Below are 15,381 nucleotides of genomic sequence, written 5' to 3'. Positions count from 1 at the left end.
TGACAAAGAGAGCCCCTTTTATTTTGATTACATTAAGCAATTCTTTCTTCCAGAATTCCTACAATTTATACCATCCATTGCCAGTGTATATTTCAGAAGTCAGCTTTGATGTAATTTATTTATTTTTTAGTGGTTGAGCCTATGCTTTGGATCCATATATTCAGTATAAATGGGATAATACCACTTTATAAAATAATAACTGTCATATGTCTAATTATGCATTCTGGAGAAAGCTAGCAGTTTTCTCTAATAGTTTTAACTTCTGCATTAGCCAATAATAATAATTGGGGATAATTTTTAAATATAGTTTTCATTTATTGTAGGAATGAAAATGTTTTGTTTTGGGAACTGGGATCTCATTTATCATAATATAATTCAGCTTCTTTTGCTCTGGGAGAATTGCTTTACTTCTCCTGCATGAAAGCCTTTTTATAGGTATTAGTTTTATATACCTAGCCCACCTTTAAATGTAAAATGACCATACTTCATATATAGTGTTTTCCTTTGATTCCTATATTAGATAAAATATCTTTTCTTGAACTTCTTAAAATGTTATGTGGTTCTAATCTTTCAACTATGAATTTTTATTATAGTACTTTCTTTCTACTAGTTTAAAATAGTATCCTTTTCTTTCCACTTTTCCAGTTTGTGTCTCTGGCATCAAGCCAGAACAACTTGTAATACCACTGACCTTGTAGGTTGCTGTTTTAGTGATATGTGATGCATTCACTGTCTAGTATCACACAGTCTGTTTTATGATGTTATAGTATTCTAGTTTTAAGACTTAATTGCTTTGTTTTTTACACCTTTACGGATCCCAGTAATTCTGTAGTTATTTCATCTCCCCTGATTTTGCTAATTTTCAGCTTTATCTCACATCACTTAGAGGGTAGATAGTGACTTGTAATGCATACAACACAATTCTCAGCCTCAGTGGTTTGATCTTTATTTTGTCCTCTTGGGTAAACCTTCAGAGTCCAGTGAAGGGAAGACAGTACTTTAAGATGAACTTTCGTTTATAATGTATAGAAGCATGAATTGATGTTATATTTTCTTCACAATTGTCAAAATTGTAGGTAATTATCTTTTGTGTGAGTGCTTTATATTTATTCCTGAGTTTAATAGTTAAGCAGTAAAAATTGCCTGCATGGGAATCCACGTCTTTCCATACTCTCTGGTCTTTGTGACTCCTTGTCCTACTCTTGAACCATGGATCAGGTTAATTTTTCCAGTATACACCTATTGAGCAACTAACGAGGTAAGGCACTGGGCAGTAGATGCTGAATAGAACACTAAAATGAAGACATGGTCTATGTCCTCAAAGAACTATGGTGATAGAAAGTTGACCCTAAAATAATGTAATATAAACTAGAAGGTAGAGTGTCCATATGAGAGGTACATTAAATTACCCTAGAGGTAACATAACTGAAATGGAAGAGGAAAGACGGAAGATTGAGGTGAGCAACAAAACTACAAGTTGACTATTAATACTAGTAGGAAAGTGTTCTACTGGCTGAGAAAGTCTTTATTTTCCACTGCCCCAAACCTTTGTATTAAGAAGTTGAAATTTTTAAAGTAACAGCAAGCTGAATGCTTGTAAAAGCATTGGAGCCTTTAGCATAAAATTTAGTGTAAAAATTTTGAACCACATTTAGATATCATCTAACACCCGTATTTGTCTTTCTTACAATATGTTTTTATGATAGGCATCTTGATGGCTGGCAACAGCTTCTTGCATTAGTAACTTGGCAAAATTTTAAAGAAGTAAATTGGATCAAATCTTAATAGCTTAGTGTTAGTACAGATTCACTTATCAATTAAGGTTATTGATGATTAATGACTTAGAGCACCTTCAGCAAAAAGTCACTTAATATTTCATTCATTCAGTTTTTTCAGATAAATAGGTGTGAACATTTTTTAGGATAGCTCATTTCTCTTTAAATTTTTCCTGTGTTAAGGAAATTTTGATCATTAGTATATTGATTGATTGAAGCATTTTTTTTTAACTTAAATAACTTTCATGTTTATTTAATTAGAAATATGTATGGATATGACTTCTAATTATGCTTGAGAAAATAATCAACCATTTAAAATGTAATGGTATTTTCCTCTCTAGGACAATTTTTTTGTAGCATTATTCCCTGTAAAAGATAAATGGTACAAAATCAAATTCTTGAGTGTTTTAGACAGCATCAAAACCTGTAAGATAGCCTCGTGTGTGGTGGAAAGTACCTGGACTAGTACATGATAAATTAGAATTCTGGTCCATACTCTGGCAATAACCCTGTATGTGGCCTTGGATAAGTAATTTAACTTACCCTGTTTGCGCTCAGTATCCTCATTTATAAAATAAATTAGATGATCTGCAATCTTTTCTAGAGCCAAAAGTCTCTTTCTAAATTTCACAGTTGTATTCATTTTTTATCCCTAAGACTGTTTATGGGAGGGTTAAAATATACACATCGACATTCGAATAATCCGGAAACGGTAATACTTTGTAATTATACTATACTTCAGGGTTTTAATTTATTTATGTATTTATTTATTTATTTTATCATTTTAATCATTTTAAATGTACAATTCAGAGGCATTATGTACATTCACAGGGTTGTGCAACCATCACCACCGTCCACTTCCAGAACTTTTTCATCATGCCAAACAGAAGCTCCATACCCATTAAACGATAATTCCCTATTCCTTCTTATGCCCAGCCTCTTGCAGCCACCATTCTACTTTCTATCTCTGTCAGTTTGCCTTTTCTGCATACCTCATGTAAGTGACTGGCTTATTTCACTTAGCATAATATCCTCAAGCTTCATCCATGTTGTAGCATGTGTCAGAATTTCATTCCTTTTTAAGGCTGAATTATATTTCTTTGTATGTCTATACCACATTTTGTTTGTCCATTCATCTGTTGGTGAACACTTGGGTTGCTTCCACCTCTTGACTTTTGTCAGTAATGCTGCTATAAGCATGGGGTTTACAAACACCTGTTTGAGTTCCTGCTTTCAGTTCTTTTGGCTATATACATAAGAGTATAATTGCTGGATCATATGGTAATTCTATGTTATACTCTTTGAGTGACCACCAAACTGTTTTCCACAGCAGCTACACCATTTTACATTTTCACCAGCATTACACAAGGGTTCTAATTTCTCCATATTCTTGCCAACACTTTTTTTTTTTTTATTTTAATTTGTTGATAATAGGCATCCTAATGGGTGTGATGTTGTATCTCTTAGTTTTGGTTTGCATTTCCCTAATGACTAATAATGTTGAGCATCTTTTCATGTGTTTATTGGCCATTTGTATATTTTCTTTGGAGAAAAGCTTATTCAAGTCCTTTCCCATTTTTTGATATAGTAGTTTGTCTTGCCATTCTTGTGGAAAATCTGTTACAAATGTGAGGTATAGGGGCTTCCCTGGCAGTCCAGTGGTTTAAGACTCCGCGGTTCCACCGTAGGGGGCGTGGGTTCGGTCCCTGGTTGGGGAACTAAGATCCTGCATGCAGCGTGAAATGGTAATACTTTGTGATTTTATTTTACTTTACTTTAGGGTTTTTAGTTTTGTTTTATTTTTAAAGATCACATTGGTTGGTAACCTTTATTTTTTCCGTTTTTGGCAGTTACCTTTATTGTAATCATTGTCTTCTGAAAAAAATCGTATGAATGATTACAAGAAACACTTGTGATCAAGTGGGCCACCAGATGTATATACTGCAGGGCGACGTATTTTCAAGATTTTATTTTTTTGAAGTTTTCCTTTTGCTTCATTTACAAGTGACATTTGATTGGCTTAGCCAATTTTCTTCATGATAGAAACTTCCCGAGGATAAAATATTGTTTAAGAATAACAGAGCCATGCTCTCTGAACACTTTATGAACTTCTAAACAATAGCACACTTTTTACCCTATTACTGGTCTAAGGCTGGGTAGGCAGGAGTGAGGCGGATTCTGAAGGAAAGAATACAGTCAGACTGTCTCACTAATTAAATTTTGAGGATCCTCATTCATTCAGTTTATTTTTAAAGAAAGGAATGAATAGTTTTAAAAATAAACCATTTGCCCTTCATTGTATTTTCAATTTGTTTAGTTTCTTTGAATCTAAGACTGAGTCTTCTCATAGCCTTCAACTACCTTGTAAAATATCTCTGTTAGACAGTTTTCCATATGGTCAGACGTGTCAGATAATTTCTTAGATATTTTCTCTGAGCCCTCTCTCCTCCAGCTCTAATGTGAATTGGTTTTTTATGTTATCCTTGAACTTTATTTCAGCATCATCCTGGGAATTCCTTTTAACCTTTGGTAGGTGGAATTTCCTGTTGCTTGCATTTCAGTTTCTTTTTTCATTTAGTCCCTTATCTTGATGGGGCAATGCTTTCAGTGACTTGTTGAGTAAAGATTAATGAGAGGTAAATCTTTTGAGATGTTACGTGTCTAAAAATTTTTTAATATCTTATATTTTATTAGTTATTTGGCTGTGTATAAAATACTACATATTTTTTTTAAAGCATCACTTGACTGACTCCTGGCTTCCAGTATTGCTTTCTGCATTCTAACTTTTTTTTCCCCTTCTCTTGAAACTCTTAGGATTTTCTCTTTCTGAGTTAGGATGAGTATGTACTTTCACTGTTTCTTTTAATAGCAGATGTTCTTATTTCATGATTGCAAAGACTTCTTTTATATCTTTATGAATATTAATTATATTGTCAAAATTTTTTTCTGTATCGTGCATTGTCTGTGTTTGCTGTGGTTTCATTATTTCTATTCATGTTCATCTCTTTCATGTTGATGCTTTCAGATGCCTAAGGATCTTTGGATGTCCACTCCTATTTTGTTCTAAAAAAGGTAATTAAGTTTGTGTAGGGCTGATAAACCCATTGTTTTCCCTGTAGCGTGATTTTATGATCAGGGGGCTTTTTCTTTGGGAACCTCCTTAATGTCAGTATCTGTAGGTTTTTTTCCACAATAATTCAGTAGAAGTATTCTCTCATCTCCTAACTGATAGGTGTAATTTTGACTGTCAGAGTCCTGGACAGGTGAGGAGAAAGGGGCTAAAGGTCTCATGGTTTAGGAAGCAGAATTGCATTTAAGCTTCCTGGTTTCTGTTTGCTGCCTCATTGCTCCCTTCTCTGTGCCTGATACACCCTTGTACAGAGTCTGTCTGGTTCTTTTTCTCCAGAGGATATGCCTCCTGTGTCCTATGGGAGAGGAGTAATCTCTTGACTGCATAGGGAGGGAGTGAAATCCTTATACCTTTATGTTACTGAAGTTTAACCCAAAGTAGCATTTTATTTCTTACCTATGTGAGTTTGTGTGATTGTAATATACTTAGGGATTTTGTTTTTCAAGTGTTACTACTGTTAAATGCCCCATTTCCATCTATAGGATGATAGCTTTAATAAATTCATTTAGTGTATACATTTGATTTCCACAGTGTTGAGTATTGTAGGCAGAATAATGCCCCCCCGCAAAGATATCCGTGTCCTAATCCCCAGAACCTGTTTATGTGTTACCTTACATGGCAAAAGGGGCCTTGCAGGTATTATTAAAGTTATGGACCTTGAGATGGGAAGATTAAGCAGTATTATATGGGCTCAATCTAATTACATGCGGACCTAAAAGGCGAGGACCTTCCCTGACTGTAAGTTAAGAGGGAGATGTGACTACAGACAATGGGTCTGAGATATACAGCATCCCTGCCTTTAAAGATGGAAGAAGGGGGTCTTGGACCAAGGAATGTTGGCAATCTCTAGGAGATGGAATAACCAAGCAAATTGATTCTCTTCCTAGAGCCTCCAGAAAGGAATGCAGCCTGCCAACACCTTGATTTTAGCCCAGCGACACTTGTGGTGTATCATTGTGGTTTTGATATGCATTTCTTTGTTGGCTAATGGTACTGTTGATATTGTAAAAGAAAAAAAATGATGCAGCCCCTTTTCCCTTTCTGCTATCTATGCTGTGTTACACAGTGTAAAAATGATGTTCTAATTGGACTCTTTAACAAATGAAGAATGACAGAGATTGTAGATCTGTTGTAAAGCATTAATTAATCCTCTGTCATTATTGCCATCATCCCTCAATTTTAGCTCATATGAACTAAGAAAGCAAAACCTAATGTGATACTATGATGAAATTCTAGAAAAGTACTCTGAGGAGTAATTAATTGAAACATTCACATAGCACTATTTTATTTTGCTGCCCTTGTCACAAGTGTAATTACGTTTTTTTGGTGTGTTTATTAGTTTAATAAATGAATAAACAGAGACTCTTTACATAATAAAGACCTGGTCATTTATCTTTAAATATTTAAACTTCTGTTACATGAATGCTAGGATAAGTTCAGATAGTAAAACTGGGACCAACAATTAGAACTGTGTTATATGGAACATGCTTCCTTGTTATCCAGAATAATTGAGGCTATATGACTAACAGGGATATTTTTGGAAGAGTTTTCTGCATTGGGTAGAGAGTATTATATGAAATAATACTTGATTTTAATTTTAAGATGCATGTGAAATAATCACGATTAAATTCATTTGACCTCAGTATGTTGCGGTTTTCTTCTTTATGTTTCTAGTCCAACAGCCATCTTTATTCTCACAGTTACTCAGCAGCCTGGTTATCTAGGTACCTCATGCCTTCACTTAGAGTTCCAGTATCTTTTCTGGATCCTATGTTCAGTTATTTTAGTAATGCTTTTGCCACTGTCCTTGATTCTTTTATCCTCTTGCCAATCTGAACTCTTTCTTTTTCCATTCCTGCCTGAGGGTTGCCAGAGTCACACGTAAGTGTGTTCCTTTGAGAATTTTTTTTCCAATTTGTTAGGCATTTTCTCCATACCCATCTTTAAGGTGAATGTAGTTTTATATCATTATTAAGGGCATTAAAATTATGACTGATTCTTAAATTTAAGAACGGTTTTGATTATAGTGAGATTTTGAAAGATCTGAGCAGTGTGTGACTGTTTTTATCCTTCACTTTAGTTGCACTTAACATATTTATAAATCATTATCCATCTAATTATTTGTTTGGTATCTGTAGCCTCATGGGCCTGAACCCAGGTGGACAGGAGCTGTCCTGTTCACCACTGTATGTTCATTACCTACCACAGGAGGTACTTAGTTTGTATTTCACAAATGAGTTCTTTTCTCGTCCACTGTGGCTATGCATCTGAAGACAGTGTACTTTGAAAGAGTCTTTTTTTCTGGCCCTTTATAGTTAGGAAGGGAATTAGTTCCTTTCTCCTTGTACAGTAATCATATTTCATTGGTGAAACTATAGAATTACTCTGAAGGTAGCCTGGGATACTTCTCTTCAAGTACCTTGTTAGACATTTTCTCTGCATTTTTTTTTTTTTTTAAATGTGGAAACTTTTCACTTGCTTTTAGAGAAGGAAATTACTTTTGAAGAAAATATAAATTAGCTTAATGTTCCCTTTGAAGTTACTTTAAAATTGACCTTTGTACTTTTTGTCATATTTTCTAATAACTGTAATGTAACTTGAAAGCTTTCAGATTTTCTTTTCGTTTTCTTTTCACTATGTCATCTAGTGACTTTTCATCTTTTATACAAGTGCCAAAGGGACTTGTTGAGACTATCTTTCCATAGTCTTTTACACAGTGTATCATCTTCTACTCTCTTTGAAGTTGTCAGATCTTTCTTCCTGTCTCATACATTTTTATATTGTTTTGTATCTCTCCTTTTTTGGGAGGATAAATGCGGTAAAAAGTCAAAGTACTTTTTAGCAGCTTTGACTGAAACCATGTTGTTTTTCAGGATGCACCTTTTCTTATAGATCATTATTTTGGAAATAGACTTAAACACATCATTAATCTGTTTTCCATTTTATTTAACAGTATAAATCAATAGCCTGTTACAAGTGCAGTCTTCATTTGAGAGATAATCAAATATCCTAGAGTCTGCTTTCATTACGTTTATTTTTAAAATATTTTTTAGATGCTAGTTCAGTAGAAATATAGAAACGTTTAGATTCAGCCCTATTGAAATGACTAAAGTATACTAGGCATTCATGATGCCCATGTCTTAATTTACTTGTTACCTTTATACTAATTGTTTTGATTAAATTAATGCAGTTCTGGGAAGAAAGGGTTATACATGGGGGCTTTAGATATCAGAGTTATTATTGAGTTTATTATCAGACCCAAGGTGATCTCTGAAGTACTAAACAGATTATATAACCTGTGTCTGTCACAGAACCTTAGAAGAAACCCTAGCAAAAATTTTTGTGGTGAACTAAACCATACTTAAGCCACTTTGGCTCACTTGGAAGAAATCCACTGTGGGTGTCCTTAGGTCAAGTAATCGTATTCAGAACCCAAAGGTTCCTGCTATGCTTTTTGCCTCTTGGAAATTCATCATTTTAATTTATTTCCAGGAGCATGGAATAAAGGGAACAAGGACGAGGCAGAGCTTCAGGATTTTACTTATTTTGAATATACCGTTATCTATGAGAAGAGTTGTATAGAAACATCTACTATGTAGAATGTATCTTTTATATTTTTAGGCTTGTGGTTATTTTAATTTAGAGTGTTAAGCCAATTAGATCATGATATTCTTTTTATTTTCCACCTATTTTCCTAACCCTGTTAATATAAATTAAATTAGATTAGATAAAAATAAACTCTACAGCCAACTGACAAGAAGGGAAAACACTCATTTTGGGGGATCACCATTCCATCTGTTGTATGCCGATAGCCCAACAGAAACAGGTGGTGCTTTTGTTCACACTTTGTTTATATGTATAACATTTTTCTTTTGAATATTTTATTAGCTTTAATATATGATTGTTTTCAATATATTGTTTTATAATTGGAAAACAAATACTTATTTTTTAAGGAAATATATATACTGTATATATTTCATTGAAGCATTTTGAACAGCTGCCAGACAGCCCCGACATTTATTCCTCAGCATAAATCTGAAGATATTTTAGCTTGACAGGTTTTCAAGGTTTGACTATTGTCCTAATTAACATTGAATTTGGAATTTTCTCATAAATAAGCATTTTCTCTTTTTATATATAAATTACATAGGAGGGTATCTTTATGTTTCATCTAACCATGTATGGCTTATTTATTGTCATTTGTATAAATGTTGATTTGTCATCAAAAAGATAAGTGTTGAATTTAGAGAAATCAGTGTACAAATGAATATGTGAAATCCATCTTAGTGATGTTAAAGATGCTGAGACACTGTCTTTTAGTTTTAAATTTAGTTCATTTGTGAAATGAATCATTCTAACCTTGGAAAAATCATCATGCATCTGACTTAATTATAAATTAAAACAACCCAGCTCTAAACAATTAATTAAAATTTGTTGCATGTTTTCTAGTCCAAATGAGTGAAGTTATTGAAACATTTAATTATTTGTTTCAGATGAATAAGCTATTAAAATGATGCCTGTAGTTAAAAATGTTTTATTCTTTCCTAACTTAGATACATTGTCTCTAATATCATGCCACTCTTTGTGGATGATTTTATCACGTCCTGTTTTCAAGTAAATGTACCAAAGACAGATAAAGAGCCAGATGATCTAAGCAGCTCAGATTGTCAGTGTTCCCTAAGAAAATTAAGTCCTTAAAAACCAACAAAGAAGAAAAAAATAGGAATGTGTCAAGATTTGGAATGATTTTCAAACTTTCATTTACTTTTAACAGTTTAATAATTGCAAAAGGAAGCACAATTTGGAAATATACCTTCAATCATTTGGAATGTCTAGATAATTTATCTGTGTTAAGTTCTAAAGCACATACTTGTTAAATAATGTTTTTCCTTCTTCCACACCCTGTGTTCTCCCTTCTGCTTTATTTATCTTGTTTCTAAAATAGTGTCAGCCTCAATGTATACCATGAAATGACAACCTGGTTACAAATACTTCTGTACATCTAAGATGGGGCAAGCTCTTTGATTATTGAAATTATTATTTGATTATTGAAATTTGTTGGATGAGCCAAACGTGTATTTTTTCCTTTTTTCCATCGTTTCTCCCTCTTTTTAACTCCCCTTATATTTTCTGATTCATTCAGGGATACCATGTTTAAGATATCTTATCTGTTATGATTGTAGGCAGGTATGAGTTATAACAGTTACAGTTGCTGCCACTTCATCAAAACTAGAAAAAAACCCCACAACTCTCAGCATTTTCTTGTTTGGGGAACTTGATATTGTGAAACATTGTGTTTGGATTAAATCCTCTTATTTTCAATTTTTGGAAATACTAGTTGTGTGATAAATGCTAAGGCTTGCTGCAAGTTATTTCGGTAATGGATCATGTTAGTCATTGTATGTATAAGGTACCAAATTGGATAGAATATAGTGTCAGTTTGAGGTATTGAGGTCTCCTCTCCATTGGGTAAATTGTCTCATTTACTTGTTTCAAAATATAAAAACTCTTCATTTACGCATCCCAGTGTTACAGTTTATTTACATATTCAAGTGAGAATAAGAGATTTGCTTTCTTATGATAATTTGCTCATCTCTACTTGGGATTAAATTATTAATCTTGGATTTGTCATGCAAGAAAAATCACTGAATTGAGAGTTGAGAGACCTGGGTTGAAGTTTACCTCTGTCAGTTATCAGCTGTGTGATCATCAAGTCATTTCCCTGGCCTGCTTTCTCAGAGCTCTAAGATGCTATAATTTCATATTGCTTGTAACAACTATGGTTTTCTGGCTAGAATTTGTTTATGTTGCTTATGTTTAGTTATTTAAAATTACTGCAGGAATACATCAATGATTACCTTTTTGTAATATTGATACATGCATTTAAAATGACTGTTTTAGATGATTATATGTTTATTCATTTAAAAATATTACTTTAATAAAATATAATAAAAAGGAATTTATAAATGCAGAGGTATGTAACTATGTCATTGTGTGATAGGATCATTCTGTGGCATTATGCTTTATGATGCTAACTGCAGTATGGGTTTGAAAAACTTCCAATTGATGGACTCAAACCAGATGTTCAAAGATTTAAAGTATTAATCAGAAATGATAAATAATTATATATCTTCAAAAGAATTGAAAACATGAACTTGGAGCATTCAAGTACTTTCATGAACTTGGAGCATTCAAAAATTACTTCAATGATTAGATGATTCAAAAACTAGATGACTCAACAAAAGATGGGTTGAATGAAGAGAAATATGGAAGTGTGTGAAGGCCTTTTGAGCATTCTTTAGATGTTTATAGAATTAAAATAAGTAATTTGAATATTTTCCCTTTGATATTGGTTATTAATTTTGATCACCTTTTTGAAATGGATGGCTATATGCATAAATTATGCAAATTGAAAATAGATTACCAGAGAAGGGAACAATAATTTACACTTTTTGTCAGTTGTTTTATCATTTGTATTATCTAGCGTGTTCATCTGTGAGTTTCAATCGAAACACTTATTATTTATTTTAATAAAACAAATTTATTGAACTTTTACGTAATATGTATTGTATTTAGTTTGAGTCTAGAAAGATGAATATGACATGGTCCTTACTAGTTTTGGGATAAATTGCACTGGGGGAGAAAAATTGAAGCATGAGGAAAGGAGTGTCACAGAGGGGAAAGATGACTATACCAAGGGTTAGGCATAAGGTTTTAATTAGAACTTGGAGCAGTGTTGTCAATATTAAGGGCTGTTTTCAAACTTTAATGTGTGTATGACTTACTTGGGGATCTTTTTAAACGGCAGGTTCTAATTCAGTATGTTGTTCCGGGCATGAGATTCTTCATTTCTAACTAACTCCCTGGGGATGCCAGTGCTTATGAACCATGATTGATATTTTGAGGAGCAAGGCTTAGTACTAATTCTTTGGAAGTAAGAATAGATGTAGGGCCTGCATTTAAAACCTTTTCCTAGTTATAGTCTTACTTTTTCTTCCTTATTTCTTCCATAATGTAATTAAAACATACTGATTGGCAATATAAATGTAAATGAATATGTAGTCTATAAGTTTACTTATTTTGAACGGCTAATTCAGTCAACTCTGGGTTATCTAGGGGCAGATTAAACGGAGTGCAGTTAGCCTGGGTACTGAATAACAACTGACTAGGTATTGTAGAGAATTGAAATGACAGTAATTTAGAAAAACATTAATGTTTTTTATATTGGACAGCAATTCTCTTTAGAATTATTTGGTACCTGCTCTAACGTGGGAATGTTCTTTGATCTCAACAGTCAGGCAAAGTAATTTTGGGGAGTGGTGCCTCCTTTTTCTTCCAGTCTCTCTAAAGAGCAGTAATCTTCACATGGGGATTATAAACCTCCAGAGGCTGTGCTACATGGGTAGAGATTTTTAACATATTGGCTGCAAATCCTATTGTACTTATATTACTTTCGAACATATGGATGTCATCTTTCAAATGGGAAATGTGTTCTGAAATACAGGATATAAATTTTAAGTAAATAAGCTTGAGTCACTTATACCATGTTTTTTTTAGTTAGTTTTATTTTAACTAGGATTGGGAGACATCTGAGACCTTTGCCTCCCACTTTTTTACAGCTGTTAAAGATTGTTTCTTTATGTTATTCAAACATGTTTGTGCACGCACGCACGCACACACAGAGGCATACAACAGATGTGAGTCCAGGTTTAGCATTTTAGCTCTAGAAGTCGTGTAAGTTATGAAAATTTAAATGTTCTGCATAAATCATCATTGTGTGATGTGTATGAGGTGTTCAGAAATCTTCAAGCTAATTTGTAGAACTTATTTTTCTTATCAGATACCTGTGTTATTTAACAGTAGAACACTGTCACTGTAGAGTGTATTTAATTTGTCATGTGTTTATTTCCTCTGACATAAATTGTAATAAAGTGCAATAGAGCAGTACAGCATTAATTAGAAATGCTAATTTTCCAAGTGCTTAACCGAAGCAGTAACATTTAACAGAGAAAATTTATTTTTATTATTAATTAAACATTAGATATTTTTGTGGATTTTTCTTTTTTTTTTTTCTTTTTTTTTTTTTTTTTAGAGAACCAGAGGACGAAAACGAAGCTTCATTCCTGAGGAAGAAAAACATGAGGTTGGAATAAGTTAAGCATATTTTACACAATCTAAATTTGAGAAACTTTCTTGCTTAAAATTATTTCTGTTTTCCTCATATCCTGATTTTATGTTTTGTTTCATCCTCCCTTGTATGGCAGGAGAGAGTTCCTAGAGAGAGGAGACAAAGGCAGTCTGTGTTACAAAAGAAGCCCAAGGCTGAGGATTTACGAACTGAATGTGCAACTTGCAAGGGAACTGGAGACAATGAAAACCTTGTCAGGTAAGCTGGATGCTGAGACCTTGTCTTTGGGGGATTAAGGCTCCATCTTCATCATTTTCTCATCACAGATATAATGGGGAAAACAAATCACAGCGTAGGACCTTTCTTAAAGTCTTATTTAGTGGAAACAGTACTTCAGAAACAGATTTCATCCACTTAGTAACCTGCCACACATGGTTATTCTCTGGATTTAGATGTAATTAAGAGTGATTATCTGGATTTTGAACAAAAGAGAATTATCCATTGACAGGAGAAGTTGACCATGCTCTGCATATAGAGGCCACAAAAATATATAATTTGATCCAAACCCTTTGTGCTAAGATTATGTTTTATCTCATAAAACAATAAAATTACTAAGTTCTGTTAGCATATTATAAAAGTTGAAGTTTATTAGCGATAATGATGACAGATAATTTTTCTTGACAAGAACTTCGTTAGCACTTATCATTTTTCAAAACAATGTGTTAAATGCTTCTCTCTTATGAAATAAAGAAAGGTGAAAAGATGGCCTAGATAGACATTTTTTGTTTTTTGTTTGGTTTTCTTCTTTGCTTCTTTGTTTTGTTTTGTTACTTTTTTTTTTTTAAATCAGACATAATTCTAATCAGGAATCTCAGCTGATACGGCACAGTGGCTATTCCTGAGGGTCCAGAGACTGCTAATTTTAGCCATTTGCCTCCCTTGCTGAGATGAAGAAATTGCTCAAAGCCCTGGGTGAGATGAAGGAGTGGGGGGGTGATCAAAAGGAGACCTCATCTAAATAAAAGAGGTATCCTCTTTCAAAGGACAGTGACACAAAGAATCTTTTAGTATGTTACAGGAACGCTTTCTGATTTCCTTCAAAAATTGTCTTTTGATAAAGCCCTATTAAACTAACTCATGGCACAGAAATTAAATGTTTCAAAAAGAGTAAGTTGATAAAATGCATATTAGTACTGTTACAGGATTTTAAATATTTACTTCCAAAATGATGTCATTTATTTGTCATTAAAAGTATAATTTGTTTGTTTTAATTCCTCAAGTAAAGGCATGTGGTTTTAAATTTCATGAGGTTTTTATACCATCATTGAGGAAGGTAATGAGAAAGTAAAAATTCCAGTAAAGAAATACAAAGTGCTTCAACAAAGTTGAGAAAGTCTATAATATTAGGCCACTGTTTTTTGAAGTAGTTTATGTAGAATATCATGAGAGCTCTCCTGGAGGTTAAACTCATTTAAGTTTAAGGTAAATTAGTTCTAATGTCAGAAGATACAAATGAATAATTCTGACTGCAACATAATTTTCTGATTTCTGTAAAAAAAGAAAGCATAAGCATAACAGTGGAGTACATAAAACAACAAAACAATGAAAATAAATAAAAGAAAAAATTATAAAAACAATCTTATGTAATGAATAAAAATTCAATCTAGAAGAAAATTCCCATGGGGGTTGAGGGTGGCATTATAGGGCATGATCATTTTGAAACAGTAGTTAAAAACTTAAGAGACCTGGTTATACTCTTTAATTACTTAAACCTATGTAAATATCTACCTCTAATTTATTTTTTTAAGATCGTAGCTTGATTCAGGCCTTGTTGCTATAGGCCCTATATGTTTTTGCCAGGTTTTTATTTTATTTTTTTGGTCATGTATTTGAAAGAAAGAACCTAGAAAATAAATACAATTTTATTTTAAAAGCCACTTAATACAAGAGCATCTCCAAGACATTGTATTATATAGTTGTTTTTAAAAAAATAGGTATCATCTTTCTTTGATTCTTGATAAGATTTTTAATTAATATTAGCCTTTCCTCTCATTTATTTAATTAGTTCCTGTTATAAAATTTTCATCCTTAATTGCATTATTATAACATTCCAGTGTCTGGGATTTTTGTGAAAGTCTCGTGAAAGGTAAAGATATTTTTGTTACTCTAGAAATGATGGATATACAAAGTCTTTTTCCTTGGTTTTGCCTTGTTAAGAAGATAACATCACAGATTTTATGCAAAGGTTTTAAAGAGGTTATGAAGAGGGAATTAAATGTTTTATAAATATTATATATTAATAACGTTTCTGAGGATAAAACAAGCTGGATATAAAGCAGTGCCATCAA

General features: G+C 32.8%; 1 protein-coding gene across 2 annotated transcripts in view; it reads left to right on the top strand.

Moving 5' to 3' along the window:
• Positions 1–15,381, top strand: part of PHF14 (PHD finger protein 14) — a 202,882-nt gene that overhangs the window by 84,217 nt on the left and 103,284 nt on the right. Inside the window, exons 15-16 of one of the 2 annotated variants that reach the window (XM_061197749.1) lie at positions 12,998–13,048; positions 13,170–13,291. In XM_061197749.1, coding sequence (XP_061053732.1) covers positions 12,998–13,048; positions 13,170–13,291 — 173 coding nt within the window. Of the gene's footprint in view, positions 1–12,997; positions 13,059–13,169; positions 13,292–15,381 lie in introns of those variants that run through there. The other variant, XM_061197750.1, reaches the window with a different exon arrangement.

This window comes from Eubalaena glacialis, chromosome 8, assembly GCF_028564815.1.
Source record: "Eubalaena glacialis isolate mEubGla1 chromosome 8, mEubGla1.1.hap2.+ XY, whole genome shotgun sequence".
In the NCBI taxonomy this organism is placed as follows: Eukaryota; Metazoa; Chordata; class Mammalia; order Artiodactyla; family Balaenidae; genus Eubalaena; species Eubalaena glacialis.
This window is presented reverse-complemented; position numbering and strand designations above follow the sequence as displayed.